We start from the raw sequence: 17,213 nt of genomic DNA, 5'->3' as shown, positions 1-17,213 counted from the left end.
GCGCGGAAAAATAGGTACATCTTCAGCTCGCGGCGGAAGGTCCGAGAGTTGTCGGAGTCCAGGGGGAAGTTCGTTCCATAGGGTAGGAGCCCCCACAGAGAAGGCCCTTCCCCTGGGGGCCGCCAACCGACATTGCTTGGCTGACAGCACCCTAAGGAGTCCCCCTCTGTGAGAGCGCACGGGTCGGTGGGAGGCAAACAAAAGTTTGCCTCCACAAAAGGGAGGAAAAGTGACATCTTTTCCCTGTGGCTAGAAAGAAAACCCACAGACTCGATCATTCTTTCAAATTTCCTTTATTGAGGGAATAAATTCCTCGGCTGGGGCCATTTGGTATCCTGTTCTACATGAAAGGGAAGTTTCTTTAAAAAAACAAAAAAAACAAAATCAAAGATACAAGGCAGGGACCATCCTTCCCTGCCTCGGGTCAGGATCCTGCCTTTCGGACGACAGAGCTCCAAACTACGTTCAAAGTAAAACACTAAAAAGTTGCTAAAATTATATTGGAACCGTATCAATTTGCATCGTCAGATATAAGGTTTAATTGCTGCCGCGTACTTGGTCCCTCTTGAGTGGATCACTCTGGAAGAGAAAAAGAGAAGGATATAGTTATAGGAAGCAAGTAGTTTCCAGATTCTCAGCTCTCCTGGCCTTGCAACTCCAACAATGACTTTTTTAAAAAATAAAATAAAACTAAAGACTCCCTCAAATCAAGACCGATTCCCGAGTCATGTGGTTTTCTTGGAAACAATTTGCCATTCGGATTTTTATTGTTATTTTGACTTCACAATCTAGCATCTAACTTTAGGATCTCCTTGTGGTCTTCCATCCCAGTAAATAAGATCCAACCTCCTCCGGTTTGTCCAAATCAATCCACCACTTAGCTGAATTGGAAGCCCTCCGTCAAATCACAGATACCCAACTTGAAACCAGGTTGTGGATGTTCAGATTCCCGCTCTGAGACCAAAAATATAACAAAATCCGTAAATACCGACCTGGTTAACTTTTATCTACCAGGTGAAATTTTCCACTGGAGTCCCATACAATTAATATACATGGGATATTGGTGAAGTGGCCCTTAAGAGCCAAATACAATGAAACAGACCCAAAGGGAGGCTGTTTACTAGTAATGAAAGCTTGATCCAGCTTCCAATATCATCCACTACCCAAACATTTTGATAAAAACACACAGAGGCGGACATCCACTCCAAACTCATCATCTTGGCCGGGGCTGGTTTCTTGCAAGCTCCATAATTCCCCCACTACCTCTTTACTCACTAGAAGCTGGGTTTACTTCTCCCCCTTTCCTTGGTTCTCGGGGACCGTTTCCAAAACGGGGGCTGCCGGCGGGGAGAGCAGCAGTAAGTTAGTCACCGGAGGCTTCTCCTTGGACTCTGCGGGGACCACCTTCCCAGGCACGTTGCTCGATCCAAAGAGGCTTTGTGGGGTCACGTTGGGGGACGAAGAGGAGGAAGATGAAACGATGGAAGCCGCTGTGCTGTGGGCAGGCTTGGCGGGCAGGCCCCCCGAGACGAAGGCGGTATACTGATTCCAGAAGGACAGGGGACCCACCCCTACCAGTTGGGCTGGGATGTCCCGCCCCAGGAAGTCCTGCAGCTTGACTTGGCCCCCAGAGAGCACCGGCAGGGGCCCTTCCAGAGGCAGGCGCCGTCCCCGCCGCGCCTGGTTATTGCTCCAAACGTGGCTCCCCAGATGAACCTTTGGAGAAAAAGAAAGCAGGAGGAGGAAAAGGGAGGCATGTTTGTTCTCCTGTGTTGTGTCATGTGTTTATGAAGTGGTTGTTTTGTTTCCCCAATGTACAGATCTGCAGATGGCTGACCGCACTGTACTGCATATACCATGTTGTTCAGTTTCAGTCTGGGTGTGTTATCCTTGGGGTGGACAAGCTTCTGCCTTAGTGAATTCTTGGGTTTGAAGTGTGCACGTATGTTGTATTGGCCAAAGATACTCCCGAGTTACTCCTGGGCATGGTTATAGGAGCATGTTATAGGGGCAAAAGCCAAAGGAAGAATACCCAATATTTTTTTTTCCAATTTAGGAACTATGGGATGTCATCAAATACTTTGGCCGCCAAATGAGCACACAGGATTCATGGGAAGCGACCCTGATATTTGGAAAGATGAAAGGCAAAGCGAGAAGGGGACGGCAGAGGATGAGAGAGTTAGATAATGCAATCGATGCAATAAACGTGAATTCTGGCAAACTTCAGGAGACAATGGAGGACGGTGGAGTGGGGGGGGTTGGGTACTATGGGGTTGAAGAGACTGAGCAACAACAACAATGGGATGTAAGGGTCAGAGTCTCCTGAGGTTATCCATTCCTCAAAAGGGACAACATTTAGGAATGTTTAGAGAGAAAAGTGCACTTCCCGTCCGCCAAGGCTGTTTCAATACAGGTAGTCCTCGACTTATGACCTCAATTGGAACTGGACCTTCCGTGACTCAACAATGCAGCCATTTAAGTGACTTGTGCCTGAACCCCTTTTTGCGAATCTGGCTTCCTTCATTGACTTTCTTATCAAAAGGTAGCTGGGAAGGTTGCAAAAAGCGATCGTGTGAACTCCAGGGTGCTGGAATGATCATAAATGCAGGTGGTCCTCAATTTATGGCCACCACTGAGCCCAAAATTTAATGTTGCTAGGTGAGAAATTTGTTAAGTGAGTTTTGCCCCATTTTACGACTATTTTTGCTTTTGCTAAATGAAACACTGCAGTTGTTAAATTAGTAACACGGTTGTTAAAGGAATCTGGTTTCCCCATTGACTTTGCTTGTCAGAAGGTCGAAAAGGGGCTCACGTAATCCCAGGACACAAAAACCGTCATAAATGCGAGTCCGTTGTCAAGCATCCAAATGTAAATCACATGACCATGGGGATGCTGAAACGGTCACAAGTGTGAAAAACAGGTCATAACTCACTTTTTTCAACGCCGTTTTAACGTCGGTCACTAAGCGAATGGTTGTAAGTTGAGGATTGCCTGTACATAAAGGTTGCGAAGCGCCTAAATCATCATCACGTGACTCTGAGGATGCTCTGATAGCCATAAGTGCAAGGACAGGGTGCAAATTACTATTTTCAATTCCGTTGTAACTTTTGAGCAATCTTTAAAGTCGTAAGTCAAGGATTATCTGCGAAGACTTACAACCAGATTCACCGAGACAGGAAAGCAGAAATTGGCCTCCACTTCAAAAGATGGTTATACAAAACAGGAGCAACTTTCGATAAAGAACTTGAGAACTGTAATTTGGGCAGACTGGGATAATCCTTGCTTCTCTACAATTACCAGCATCCTTCATTCCAGTCATGCTGGATGGAAGCAATAAGCGGAGGTGAAATCACATAATATCTTCTCGAATAATTACATTCTCCAAATTTCTTCTGAAGCCAGACTTGTAAACTGTATGCGGAAGGCAAGTACACAACTCAAATGAGAAACTGGATGTCGTGTCCCACTCCTCCGCTGACGGCCGGGTCAGGGAAATCCGAATCAGGCGTGCCTCTGCAGCTCTGCCAAAATCCTAGCAAAGTCCTCAAGGCAGGCAGGAGACCAGAAAGTGACTTCAGCAAGATATGTTCGACTTTGCCTGACTCAGAGACTGCCAGAAAGCAGACCCTTTATATAGGCCATGGGGTGTGGCTCCATGACTCAGCACTTATCCAGGCCTGCCCCTCCCTTCCTTCTGACGCCGCCGCCTATCAATTCTTCTGAAGCGAGGGTCACTCCAGTCGGCAGCTGTTGGTAATTGACCTCCCTCAGGCTCACATGCTGTGGGGGAGGGGGAGGGGTCTAGTTGCTCCGTTTGCCTGGGCATGGAGCCAGGGCTGGGGCCGGGAGGTGCCCCCTCCTCCTCAGCCTGTCTGGGCATGGAGCCAGGGCTGGGGCCGGGAGGCATACTAGGACATTCCTCAGCGTTTGGAAGCAGATAAGAAGACCCCGGCTGCGGTGAGAGCGGGCAAGACACAACACAGGGGCCGGTTTAGCTCACGCTGGTAAAGCCTGTTATTAAGAACACAGTAGCCTGCAATTACTGCAGGTTCGAGCCCGGCCCAAGGTTGACTCAGCCTTCCATCCTTTATAAGGTAGGTAAAATGAGTACCCAGATTGTTGGGGGGGCAATAAGTTGACTTTGTAAAAATATACAAATAGAATGAGACTATTGCCTTATACACTGTAAGCCGCCCTGAGTCTTCGGAGAAGGGCGGGGTATAAATGTAAACAAAAAAAACCAAAAAAAAACACTGGACATGAAGCTGTTGCTCAGCACCAGTAGGAGAAGCGAGGTCTGCCTTTATCTCAATGACGAGGAATGAAGAGATAAACCTCCAGGTGGCCTCAACGACTCTCTAAAAAGGATACAAATGACCAGCCGTCTGCAAGGAGAATAAACCCTTCCCCACCATCCAGTCAGAGCTGAAGAAGCTTCTTGGATGAGAAGCGAAACGTCTTCAAAGAAAAAACCAAGAAAAGCCCAGTTGCCTCTTGCAAAAACACCTTTGGGACTCCAAGTGGCCTCAATAACTTTCTAAAAGGATGCAAATGACCAGCTGTCTTGCAAAGAGAATCAATCCTTCCATTCTCCACCATCCAGTCAGAGCTGAAGAAGCTTCTTGGATGGGAATCAAAATGTCTTGAAAGAAAAATCAAGAAAAGCCCAGTTGCCTCTTGAAAAAGCACCTTTGGGATCAGGGGTCTCCAACCTTGGTTCCTTTAAGACCTGTGGACTTCAACTCCCAGAGTTCCTCAGCCAGCTTTGCTGGCTGAGGGACTTTGGGAGTTGAAGTCCACAAGTCTTAAAGGGACCAAGGTTGGAGACCCCTGCCTTGGATGACGGAGAATCTCCATAGACAATGTGTTGTGCCTCGCCCGCCCCCCTCTCCTCAGCCGGGCCCCTCCCATCTCCTGTTATCTGAGCCAGAGACTGATAGTGAAGAAGAATGGCCTGGCATGCCTCCAGCCCCCAGCCCTGGCACCATGCCTGGACAGACTGAGCAAACAAACCTCCCTCCTACAGCGTGAGCAAGAAGCCAGCCACGAGCTAGAATTGCCGGCAGCTGAGCAGGACAAAACGTGGACAGATCCCCGCTTCCGGAGAATGGAGAGGCGACGTCAGCAAAAGGAAGGGAGGGGCAGGCCTGGATTAGTGCTGAGTCATGGAGCCACACCCCATGGTCTAAATAAAGGATCTGCTTTTTGGCATTCCTTGAGTTAGGCAAAGTCTCATCTGGTTGCTGAAGTCACACCTTGGATTCCTGCCTGCCCTGAGAACTCTGACAGGAATTTGGCAAAGCTGCAGAGGCTTTGTGGCCACGCTTGATACAGACTTCCCAAACCCGGCCGTCAGAGGAGGAGTGGGACACAACACAATGAGAGATGAACAAGACAAGATGATCATCAGAACAAGCCTATCCAGGTAGTTCTCAACTTACAACCATTCGTTTAGTGACTGTTCAACGTTACAACGGCACAGAAAAAAAAAGTGACATGACTATTTTTCACACGTGGGGCTGTTGCAGCATCCCCATGGTCAAAATTTGGAGTTCGTTTTTATGACAGCTGCAATGTCCCCGGTCATGTGATCCCCTTTTGCGACCTTCTGACAAGCACACTTAATGGGGAAGCCAGATTCATTGAACAATTGTGTTACTAACTTACTTATTACGTCTTCAAAGAAAAACCAGATAATCCAAAGGAAGAATGTAGCCTTGTTTATCCCAAGGTCACTTCTAGAGGGAAAAAGAAAGCGCACGAGGGAAGTTACCAGTGGTAGAATTCAATTTTTTTTTACTACCGGTTCTGTGGGCGTGGCTTGGTGGGCATGGCAGGGGAAGGATACTGCAAAATCTCCATTCCCATTCCATTCCAGGGGAAGAATACTGCAAAATCTTCATTCCCACCCCACTCCTGGGGGAAGGATACTGCAATATTCCCACCCCACTCCTGGGGGGAAGGATACTGCAAAATCCCCATTCCCACCCCACTCCTGGGGGAAGGATATTGCAAAATCCCCATTCCCACCCTACTCCTGGGGGGAAGGATATTGCAAAATCCCCATTGCCACCCCACTGCAGGAGGAAGGATGTTGCAAAATCCCCATTCCCACCCTACTCCTGGGGGGGAAGGATATTGCAAAATCCCCATTGCCACCCCACTGTAGGAGAAGGATGTTGCAAAATCCCCATTCCCACCCTACTCTCGGGGGAAAGATACTGCAAAATCTCCAGCCGGAGGTGGTATTTGCCGTTTCTCCAAACTACTCAAAATGTCCGCTACCGGTTCTCCAGAACCTATCAGAACCTGATGAATAGCACTGAGGGGTGAAATCTACTTACCTTTCCTACCGGTTCGGAAGTGCATGCGCATGCAGAAAGGGTAAAAAAACAGGTTACTTCCTGGTTAAAACCAGGAAATAACAACGGGAATGTGGGTGGGTAGAGCCTCGCGCTGCTGTCACTACCGGTTCTCCGAACCACCCACCGCCATTGCTACCGGTTCGGCCGAACCGGTCCGAACCGGTTACATTTCACCCCTGATAGCACCCCTGGAAGATACCTTCCTATCCAAGACCACAAGGGGGCAGAGAAAAGCAGACGTCCCTATCCCACCGCCTTGATTTCTTACCTGGGGATGGGCAGTCATTGCATGTTTGCGCAAAGCCGCCCTGTCGGTGAAGGGCTGTTTGCAAATCCCACAGATCAGCACTGGTTCTTCTTTGGCTTGGCTGCCCTGATGCTGTTGCTTCTCAGATGGACCTTCTCCACCACCTTCTCCTTTGTCCTTCTCTGGTTCTTCTTCCACCGGGAAAGTTCCTCTATCCTCTTCTTCCATATCGGCCTTCTCTTCCCTATCCTTCAAGGGACAGAGAGGGCTTTGGGGCCCCAGTGGGGAGGAGGAGAGTGCTCCGGGTCCTCCCTCTTCCCCCTCAGGCTGCCCCATTTCCTCCCCTTCCTTGGAAGGACCCAGACCTTCAGGGCTGGAGATCTGCTCTGCTTTTTCTCCAATGCTTTCGACTGAGTCTTCATCGGTGGGCTCTTCTTCTTCCTCCTCCTCCTCTGACAGCTCCTCCTCCTGGGGGACAGGTGGCTGCTCCCGTGGCTTCTCCCCTTCTCCCAATGGGGCCCCCTCTGGGGCTGAAGGCTCAGGCAGGAGAGCTCCATTGGGGATCTGCCCACCCAGGTGCATTCGGACGTGCTGTTGGAGGCTCACGGCATTGGTGAACTTCTTCTGACAGATGGGACAAGAGTTTTGTGCTCGGGCCGACGGGCTGGTTTTGTGGGCCACAAAGTGGGCCCTCAGGTTCCCCCTGGTGGAGAAGGCTCGCCCACAGACCTTGCACTTGAAGGGGCGTTCGCCCCCGTGCTGCCCGTAGTGAAGTTGCAGAGCTCGGGGACAGCTGAGGACCCTCAAGCAGATGACACATTGATTGGGCCCTGAAGACGACGGAGAAGACGACACCGAGGACCCGGCTGTGGATGGGGCCACAGGGGCCATGCCTGAGGAGGACGAGGATCCTTGGCGGTCGATCTTCTCCACCAGCTGCTGGAGCTTGGAGGTCTCCGAGGGAGAGGCCTCCAGGACGTAGGGGAAGGGCCCCATGGCTGGGCCCGCCTTGAAGTGATTGGCCAACAGAGCCCAGCTGGGCAAAGCCCCCACAAGCTTCCCCAGCTGAAGACGGGTCCCTTCTGCCTCTGATTCAGGAGGGGTGTTCTCGTCCCCCTTCCCCTTGGCTTCCACTGCCTTCATCAGGACCAGCTTGTTGAAACCGGGCAAAGCTTGAGCTGTGGCCGAAGGAGCTGTGCCGGATAGTAGGCTCAGACTCTCGGTGGCACTCAGGGCCTTGCGCTCAGCCGGAGGGAGGGCCCCATGTTCCTCTCCGGATTCAGCTTTCTCAGGTGGCACGGACATGCCATAAGGGAGCCCCGAAGTGGTCAGGACGTAGTCCAGATGCTCCGGGACTGGGTGAGGGTTCATCTGGACATGAGGGTACTTCTCCCGGTGACGATGGAAATGGACCTTAAGATTGCCTCGGGTGGTGAAACGGTTCCCACAGATGTTACACTTGTAGGGACGCTCGCCGGTGTGGGAGCGCAGGTGGATCTGGAGGGCGCTGTCGCTGCCGAAGATCTTCCCACAGAAACGGCATTTGTGGCGCCCACTTGGTTTCTCACCTTCCAAGTTGGATTCTCCCACTCCTCCTCCTCCTCCCCCTCCTCCTCCTCCATTCTTCTGTCGCAAGAGTCCCGGAGATGTGGCCTGCTCGAGACCCCGGGCAGTCCCTAAGCACTGGGCTGCCAAGACACCTGTGGCTGTAGGGAAGGCTGGAGCTAGGAGCTGCTCAGCTTTGGGTACCCTGGTGCCACCAGGGAACGGGTGGTAGAGATGGAAGAATGCCGGCTTGGGCACATCTGGAGAGGCGGATACCTGGTTCCTCCCAGGTTCGGTCTTGATGGAAAAGACAGGCAAAGGGGGCTTTGGTGGGGCAGACGCCACCGGAGCAGGTTCTGTGGTGGAGGCCGGAGCCCCGACCTGCCCCCATGAACTCAAGAGCAACACCTGGCGGCAGATCTGCTCGGTCATCTGCATCTGATGAAGCTGGCGTTGTTGCAGAACACGCAACTCTTCCAGGATGAGAGGGATGTTGAGATGCCCGGTGGGGACAGTAGTGGGGGGAGGCAGGGTTGGGGGTGGTGGAGGAGGGGGCCGGGAAGAGGCGGGCTCTTGGCTTGGCTCAGTCAACAAGGGCCCCGGTTCCACGTCCATGCTTGGAGAACTTTCAGGATGGATCTCAACGGAAGAGGAGGATGAGGAGCAGACGCTGGAGTGCTCCTGGCCGATGGCGGGAGTGGTGGCAAGGCCGGCCGAACTGGGGGCTCGCTCTGAGAAACAAGTAGTGGTGTGAGCGGATAATTCGGAGGGGTCCTTGAAGATGATGTGGCAGGAAGGGCAGGAGAAGGGGCTGGAGTCATCCCCAGTGTCTCCTGGGAAGATGGGAGAAAGAAAGAAAAAAGAGAAGAAGGAGACGGAGTTAAGTCCAGATTTGTAAAAATAAAAATAAAAAAAATACAGGAACATAGAAAACTGATGGCAGATAAAGACTTAATCGAGGTAGTTCTTGACGTACAACAGTTCATTTAGTGACCGTTCGAAGTTACAGTGGCACTGAAAAAAGTCACTTATGATTGTTTTTCACACTTGCAACCGTTGCAGTGTCCCTGCGGTCTCATGATCAACACTCAGATGCTTGGCAACTGGTTCGTATTTACAACTCTTGCAATATCCTAGGAGTTATGTCATCTCCTTTTGCGACCTTCGGACAAGCAAAGTCAGCCGGGGAGCCAGATTCCCTTAACAATCGGGTTACTAAGTTAAGAACTGCAGTGATTCACTTAACAAATGTGGTGATTCACTTAACAAATGTGGTGATTCACTGAACAAATGTGGTAAGAACAGTCGTAAAAGGAGGCAAACAACAAACACTCAACAAATTTCTCACTGAGCAACATAAATTGCGGTCGTACCTTGAGCATTCATTGCCTGTAGTCCATTTTGTCTGTCCTTTGAGGGTTTCTTTTTTCTTTTAAATTTGTTGGTCATTTTAAAATTATTATTTATTGATTTTATTTTTTTCATTTCTGTTCGTGGTTTATCCCAAAAACATGTTTAAACTCAGTTACTGAGGATTGACCCACTAACTGTGCTGGAAGTTGGTTCCAAATGTCAGCTTCTGTTTTTGTGAAGCAATACTTTCTAACATTGCTTTTGAACTTCTCTCCTGTCAGTTTGAAGCTACGCCCTCGTGGTCCTGATTTCTGGTCCTGATTTCTCTACATGGGGCTCCCCTTGAAGAGCACCAGGAGGCTCCAACTGGTCCAGAATGCGGCTGCGCGGGTAATAGAAGGGGCACCGCGATGCTCCCATATAACACCGCTCCTACGCAGCCTGCACTGGTTACCAGTGGTCTTCCGGGTGCAATTCAAGGTACTAGTTATCACCTTTAAAGCGCTCCATGGCACAGGACCGGGTTACCTTCGGGACCGCCTACTGCCACCTATAGCCTCCCATCGACCTGTGTGCTCCCATAGGGAGGGCGTCCTCAGGGTGCCATCAGTCAAACAATGTCGATTGGCGGCCCCCAGGGGGAGGGCCTTTTCTGTGGGGGCTCCAGCCCTATGGAATGAGTTGCCTCCGGGGCCGCGTCAACTCCCCGACCTCCGGTTTTTTAAACGCGAGCTCAAGACTTTTCTATTCCACCGTGCGGGGCTAGCTTGAGGGAATTTTAAGAAGGGTTTTAGGATTGTTTATTTTAGTGCTAATTTTAAATTTGGCCTGTTTATAATTAGTTTTTAATATGTTTTTAAGCTTATTTATGTACTAGTGTTTTTATTTGGCTGTTCACCACCCATGAGTCCTTCGGGAGAAGGGCGGTATAAAAATCTAAATAAATAAATAAATAAATAAATATTCAAAATATAGGTCGTTCTTATACAACGGTCAAAATATAGGTCGTTCTTATACAACGGTCATTTAGTGACCATTAGAAGTTACAATGGCCCTGGAAAAAGTGACTTATGACTTGTTTTCATACTTACGACCGTTTTGGCATCCCTGTAATCCAGGGTTGGGCTTGACTTACCTTTACTACCGGTTCACAATGGGAGCGTGCGCAGTTCTGCGCACGCGCGGCTCACCAAATATGACATCAGGGCAGGTGGGCGGAGCCTCCCGCCGCTTTTACTATGGTCCTCAAGAACCGGACAGAACCGGGAGCAACCCACCACTGCTGTGGTCACGTGATCAAAATTCAGACGCAAATGACTCATACTTATGACGGTTGCTGTGTCCCAGGGTCATGCGATCCCCTTTTGCAACCTTCCGACCAGAAAAGTCAACGGGAAAATCAGATCCAATTAACAACCAACTTAATGCCTGCCGTGGTTCACTTAACAACTCTGGCAAGAAAGGTTGTAAAATGGAGCAAAACTCACTTAACAAATATCTCACTTAAAAAACAGAAATTTGGGGCTCGATTGTGGTCGCAAGTCAAGGACTACCTGTACTGCCTTCTAAAACTTATTCACACCCTTAATATATTTAATATGTTGAAAAGGCTGCTGTTCCATATTAGCAGACTTATGCATCTCTGCATGACACTTCCTGTATATACCACAACAGTTCGTTTAGTGACCATTCAAAGTTACTAATTTAAGAACCGCAGGGATTCACTTAGCAATGGTGGTGAGAAAACTCACTGAACAAATGTCTCTCTTAACCGTATAAAAGTTGGGCTCAGAGAACGTTGTAATTCAAGGACTACCTGTATACAATATAGGTAGAAGATGAGAAACACAGGCAGTACATCTGTGTACTGGATTGAAATAATTTAACAACCGGTTCGCCCAGGGTCAGGTTGGCTGTCGTGGAAGGCGTGGCCCATTCCTGTCCTCCAGCTCCGTCGCACATCCTCCCACGACGGCCAACCTGACGCTGGGCGAACCAGTTGTTAAATTATCACAAACCCCCGCTAACAAAGTGGATCCTGGGCGCTGCACTCCAATGGAGAAACGGGCAACGGAGTGGCTGGCATGAGGGAAGGAGGAGGACCATGGAGAAGAAAGAGGGAAAGCGGTCTCCTCCTTCCCTCATGCCGGCTGCTGCATTGCCTGTTTCTCCATTACAGCACAGCGCCCAGGGTCCACTTTGATTGCGGGAGGAACGTGCAATTTAACAAGTGGTTCGGGCGAACCGATGTGAACGAGCTGAATCCCACTCCTGCAGTACATCAGGGGAAGATCATTTAAAGTTTTTCTTTTAAAGAACATGTATCTCAATTGTAGTCTACCGCTATAATCTTAAATCAGATCGGCTGCATATTCAACGCAGAGATCCACTAAAGTCCAGTTTTCCCTCCAGTGAGGTGTCTTCCAGATCAGAGGCATAACCCTCAGTCTGTGAACCGGCACTGGGCTGTGGCATGTCAGAAACCGGGCTGCATAAAAATATAAAGCCCCATCCATGGGATATGAAACCACACCCACTCTGGCCCACGGAAAAACCTCTCTCTCCACGGAACTGGACCCTGATGACCAAACGGTTATGTGGGGTCCACTGTTCCAGTTGGATGACATTAGTAGTCCTCGACTTACAACCACAACTGAAAGCAACATTTCTGTTGCTAAGCGAGACGTTTCTTAAGTCAGGGGTCACCAACCTTTCGGACCTCAGAGACCACTAACTTCATGTTTTTAAATCCCGCGGACCACTAATATGATCTGCCTAATGACCGGCTGGGTGGGTGTGGCTAGGTGGTCATGTGACAGGGTGGGCATAGCCAACTTGATGTCACTTATGTGCCTCTACTCGCCCCTCCCCTCCCAGCCACTTCTCGCCTGCCCGCCCGGGTTTCTTAGGGTCCCAACAGGAAGCAGTTGTTGGAGCTAAGCAGCCACCATGAGAAAGAGTTGGCAAAACAGCTCAGTTCAAATTGGATCTCACCGAGAAGGAGCTCAGCAGAAGTACCTCATTGAGGACTATGATCATAGGCTTTCCAAGCAGAGGGATGACCTGTGGGAATACAAGGCCAGGTACCAGCGCCTGGAGGGCTGAAATGGTCAGCCAGTTCCAAGCCATGATGCAGTCCCACTGGAACAAGGTCCTCCGGCTCTTTACCACCAGCAGCACTTCCCTCCAGCTTTTGCCCAAAGCCTTGCACCAGGAGGCTGAAGCAGACCCTGAGTCAGAATTTCTGCCCCCCTTCCGACCCACACAAAAAGACCTCGAAATGGGAGACTCTCTGCAGCAATACAAATGTTCATTCCACGTATTCAGCCCAGGGACCATAGTTTGAGGACCCCCGATTTAGTGCAATATAAAAAATGCAAATAATTTTTCTGTGGATCACCATTTTCTCGTGGACCACCAGTGGTCCATGGACCACCAGTTGGTGACCGCTGTCTTAAGTGTGTTTCGCCCCATTTTACAACCTTTCTTGCCACATTTGTTACGGGAATCACTGCAGTTCTCCATTTAGCGACTGAGTCGTTAAGCAAATCCGACTTCCCCACTGGGCTTGCTTGTCAGAAGGTCACAAATGGGGATCGCATGATCCCGGAACACTTGCAACTGTCATAAATATGAACCCGTTGCCCAGCATCCACATTTTGATCACGTGGGGATGCTGCCATGGTCGCAAGTGTGAAAAAAACGGTCATTAAGTCACTTTTTTTCAGGGATTTTGTAACCTTGAACCGTTACACTGAATGGACTGTTATAATTCAAGGACTACCTGTATTGGTTTAGCGACCATCCAAAGTTACAACGGACAGTGAAAAGGGGGACTTCTGACTGGTCCTCTCCTCACGTGATCAAAATTTCGCCGCTTGGAAACTGGCAAGTATTTATGATGGTTGCAACGTCCCTGGGTCATGTAACCACCATGCGCAACTTTACAATGTGCAAAGTCATTTGGGGGAATCCGGCCTGCAGGGTGCTTAGATCTGTCCTGTGGGACCTCCCTGGAAACAACAAAGGACCAGCCCACAGTGCCTCTCCCAGCGGAAACGGAGCTCGGGAGGTTTGTGCACAGTTCGGCAGAGTGTTGCAGGAAGCCGTCGCAGCCGAAAACGGAGCACGGGAGCCTGTTTTCGCTGACAGAGCACTGTGGCCACCACGCGTGCCCCTGACACAAGTGACGTCGAGCCGGCCACACCTCCTGCCCTCCCACCTCGACCCCTCCCGAGGTCAAACACAGCCCTGATGAAATCGAGTTTGACACCCCTGCCTTAACAACGTCAGTGATTCACTTAATAATCGTGGGAAACGAAGCTCACAAAATTCGGGAACCACTTAGCAATGCTTACCAATCAAAACCAATCATGATCGTAAGACGAGGACTACCTATAATTCCCCAAATTTTTAGCCACAGGGATAAAGCCATGTATCTGGAGAGCTGGGGAAAGTTGGCGTCGACACTCAAGCAGGACAATCTGTATGTGCTGGCATGGCCACCGCCTTCTCCTGGCATACCGCAACCCATAAACGCCGAGAGGTGCAGATGGAAAATTTCCTTCCGCCAGAGGCCCTCCTGACAAACAATACATCTAACCGATGTAATGCGATGCGGCAGTTAAAAAGATACTCTCCATTGCTTAGATTGTTATCTCGGCTGTGCCCAGTTCTGGCTACTGTACGTTCCTTGGGGAGATGACGAAACTGGAGAAGATTCCGAGATCTCCCTGCGGATTGGGAAACCCAGCCTTGTGAAGGTCAGTTCAAAGATCTAGGTCAGATCTAGCTTGGAAATGATATGAGGGCCGTCTACAAGGATCTCAAAAGTTGTTCCTTTACTTCAAAACCCCTTTGGTCACAAAAATAAAGCCAGCAGGAGCAGAGTCTTTAAAGTCAAGGAAGAAAGTTGAGTGTTAAATGAAAGACCCACCCTGCCACTATTCGGGAAGCTTAAAAGCAGGATTATGGACAATAGAGTGCCCAGGACAAGGATCCGATGGCCTGGCTGTATTGAAGATAAGTTTGGCAGGTTTTTGTTCTCAGTATCAATTGGACTTAGAATCCGTGTTTTTCAACCTTGGCAGCTTTAAGATGTGTGGACTTCAACTCCCAGAATTCCCCAGGCAGCAGAGCCTAGACACACATTTTTCAATAATTCTAGAATCTCACATGACAAATCTTTCTCAACTTTGGCTACTCTGAAGACGTGTGAACTTCAATTCCCAGAATTCCCCAGCCAACAAAGTCTAGACCCGTGATGACGAACCTATAGCATGCATGCCACAGGTGGCATGTGGAGCCATATCTGTGGGCACGCGAGTGTCGCCCTAGGTTAGCTACAGTATGCATGTCCGTGCCGGCTAGCTGATTTTCAGGCCTTCTGGGCCCACCAGAAGTTGGGAGACGGGCTGTTTCCAGCCTCTGGAGGGCCTCTGGGGGGGGAGAAGGCTGTTTTCACCCTCCCCAGGCTCCAAGAAAGTTTCTGGAGCCTGGGGAGGGTGAAAAACAGGCCTACCGGGCCCACTGTGTCATCGTGCGCGGAAAGCAGGGAGAGCGCAGGGGTTCTGTGCCCGTGCGTGGGGGGGAGCAGGGCGCATTGAATTATGGGTGTGGGCACACACACACAACCCCCCCACGCTCCCCTTGCATTTGGCACGCGATGGTAAAAAGGTTAGCCATCACTGGCCTCGACACACGTTTTTTGATAAAATACAGAATCTCACAGATCAGTATTTCTCAACTTTGGCTACTCTGAAGAAGTGTGGCCTTCAACTCCCAGAATTCCCCAGCCAGCGAAGCCTAGACACACGTTTTTTTTGATAAAATTTAGAATGTCACATGACAAGTCTTTCTCAGCCTTGGCTACTCTGAAGAGGTGTGGCCTTCAACTCCCAGAATTCCCCAGCCAGTCATGGCTGCCTGGGGAATTCTGGGAACGGAAATCCACACGTCTTAAAACTACCAAGAGTAGACAGCAGAAGACTCCCAAGTTTAATGCAAGAAGCCAATCTGGTTTCCGAGCTCCCTCAAACTGGTGGGTGTCCTCCAGATATAACCAGGACCCAGGATCCCCCAGCGGCCCACTAGCCCATAGGGAGGCTGGGGATTTCGGGAAATGTAGTCTAACCACATCGGTTGAGAAAAAGCCTTTAAGAGCTTCCCTTCCAGACACTAGGGTCATCCTCAAGGACCGAAATCTTCAATTGGGAGTCCTTGAGCCAGGCGGTGGGATGGGTGGGAATGAGGAGTGGGGGGGGGGGGCGGAGGGGGAGAGAGGAAATGCCGGCACCGCAAAAATGGTGGTGCTGCCTTTACTAACATGCAAAGATCGGGCCAACCGGGAAGCCAAGTTTCTAGCCCTCAGGGTGGATCTTTCAAAAAAAAAAAAAAAAAGCTACCGGGAAGGAAGGGCGAAGGATGCGAGAAGCAGCATCCAACCAACGTTAGGAAACAAGGATCTCCTTTAGATTGCCTCCTCCTCCTCCTCCCCCCCCACCCAATTTTGTTTGCGGGTTTCTAAACCCGGCTGAGCGCAAACCACGATCTCCGCGTTGCTCGCAGAGCTCTGCCGCTGTGCGCATCCTTTTAAAAAACAGGAGGCAGGCAGGCGGGGAGGATGGGTGGGTGGGGGGCTGAGGGGGGGTTGGGGAACGCCAAGGGGTCTCAGATCCGTCCACCATATTGGTGTATCCCTCCCCCCCACCTTCCTCCCCCCCCCACCCAGGGTGGGGGACGGATGGCGTGCTTTTTGGGGAGGGGAAGAAAAAAAGACAATGGAAAGGACCAAAGGAGAGGAGAACCAACCAACCGGCCGCGACTGGAAGAAGGGAGACTTGAGGGTGGGGGGAGAAGGACCGGCCTGCTGGAGAAAGAAAGGGTCGGATGTGGGGGGGTCCCCATCCCTCGCCCCCTTCCCTCCCTCCCTCCCTCCCTCCCTTCCCCGCCCCAGCCCCCTCTCTTCCCCACCTGCGGGCTCTGCCATGCTAGCATCAGCCGCCGCCGCCGCTGCGCACAAGCCCTCCGCCGGCTCCCCGCGTCCTCGGGGGCTGCTCATCTCGGCCGCTCCCGGAGGAAGAGGAGGAGGAGGAGGCGGCAGCGGCGAGAGAGATTGGCGGGCTCCCCCCACGGCTCTGCAGCAGGGACCTCTGGTGTCTGGAGGGCGGCTGTCGCCGGCGCCGCCGCCAGGAGCCAGCGCGGGGCGCCCCCGTGCGCCACGGCTCCGGAGCGCACCTGGAGGAGGACGAAAGAGGAAGAGGGAGGGAGCGAGGGATAACAGGAGGAGAAGGAGGAAGAAGAGGAAGAACAGGAGGCTGAAGGAATGCGAGAAGGATGGGGGAGCGATGGATAGCAGGAGGAGGAGAAGGAAGAAGAGAAGGAGGAACAGGAGGTTGAAGGATGGCGAGAAGGAAGAGGGAGGATGGAGGGAGTGATGGATAGCAGGAGGAAGAGGAAGAAGAGGAGGAGGCCAAAGGATGGTGAGGAGGAGGGGGGGAGGGAGGGAGGGTGCAATGGATAGCAGAAGGAGGAGGAGAAGGAAGAAGAGGAGGAGGAACAGGAGGCTGAAGGATGGCGAGAAGGAGGAGGGAGGAGGTAGGGAGTGATGGATAGCAGGAGGAGGAGGAGGAGAAGTAAGGGGAAGGAAAAGAGGAAGATGGAGGGAATGATGGCAAGGAGGGGGAAGATGGAGAAGAAAGAG

General features: G+C 51.0%; 1 protein-coding gene across 1 annotated transcript; it reads right to left on the bottom strand.

The window, feature by feature from the left end:
- Nucleotides 1–252: 252 nt before the first annotated feature.
- On the bottom strand, nt 253–16,658 carry SALL2 (spalt like transcription factor 2). The gene is made up of 4 exons (XM_058183543.1): nt 16,484–16,658; nt 6,635–8,991; nt 1,276–1,716; nt 253–579 (listed from the first exon to the last, which is right to left on the bottom strand). Exons 1-3 carry the CDS (start codon nt 16,569–16,571, stop codon nt 1,288–1,290), a joined length of 2,874 nt encoding a protein of 957 aa, XP_058039526.1. The 5' UTR covers nt 16,572–16,658; the 3' UTR covers nt 253–579; nt 1,276–1,287.
- Nucleotides 16,659–17,213: the final 555 nt, after the last annotated feature.

Source organism: Ahaetulla prasina, chromosome 4, assembly GCF_028640845.1.
Source record: "Ahaetulla prasina isolate Xishuangbanna chromosome 4, ASM2864084v1, whole genome shotgun sequence".
In the NCBI taxonomy this organism is placed as follows: domain Eukaryota; kingdom Metazoa; phylum Chordata; class Lepidosauria; order Squamata; family Colubridae; genus Ahaetulla; species Ahaetulla prasina.
The sequence above is the reverse complement of the archived record's forward strand: the minus strand, read 5'-3'. Positions and strand labels throughout refer to the sequence as shown.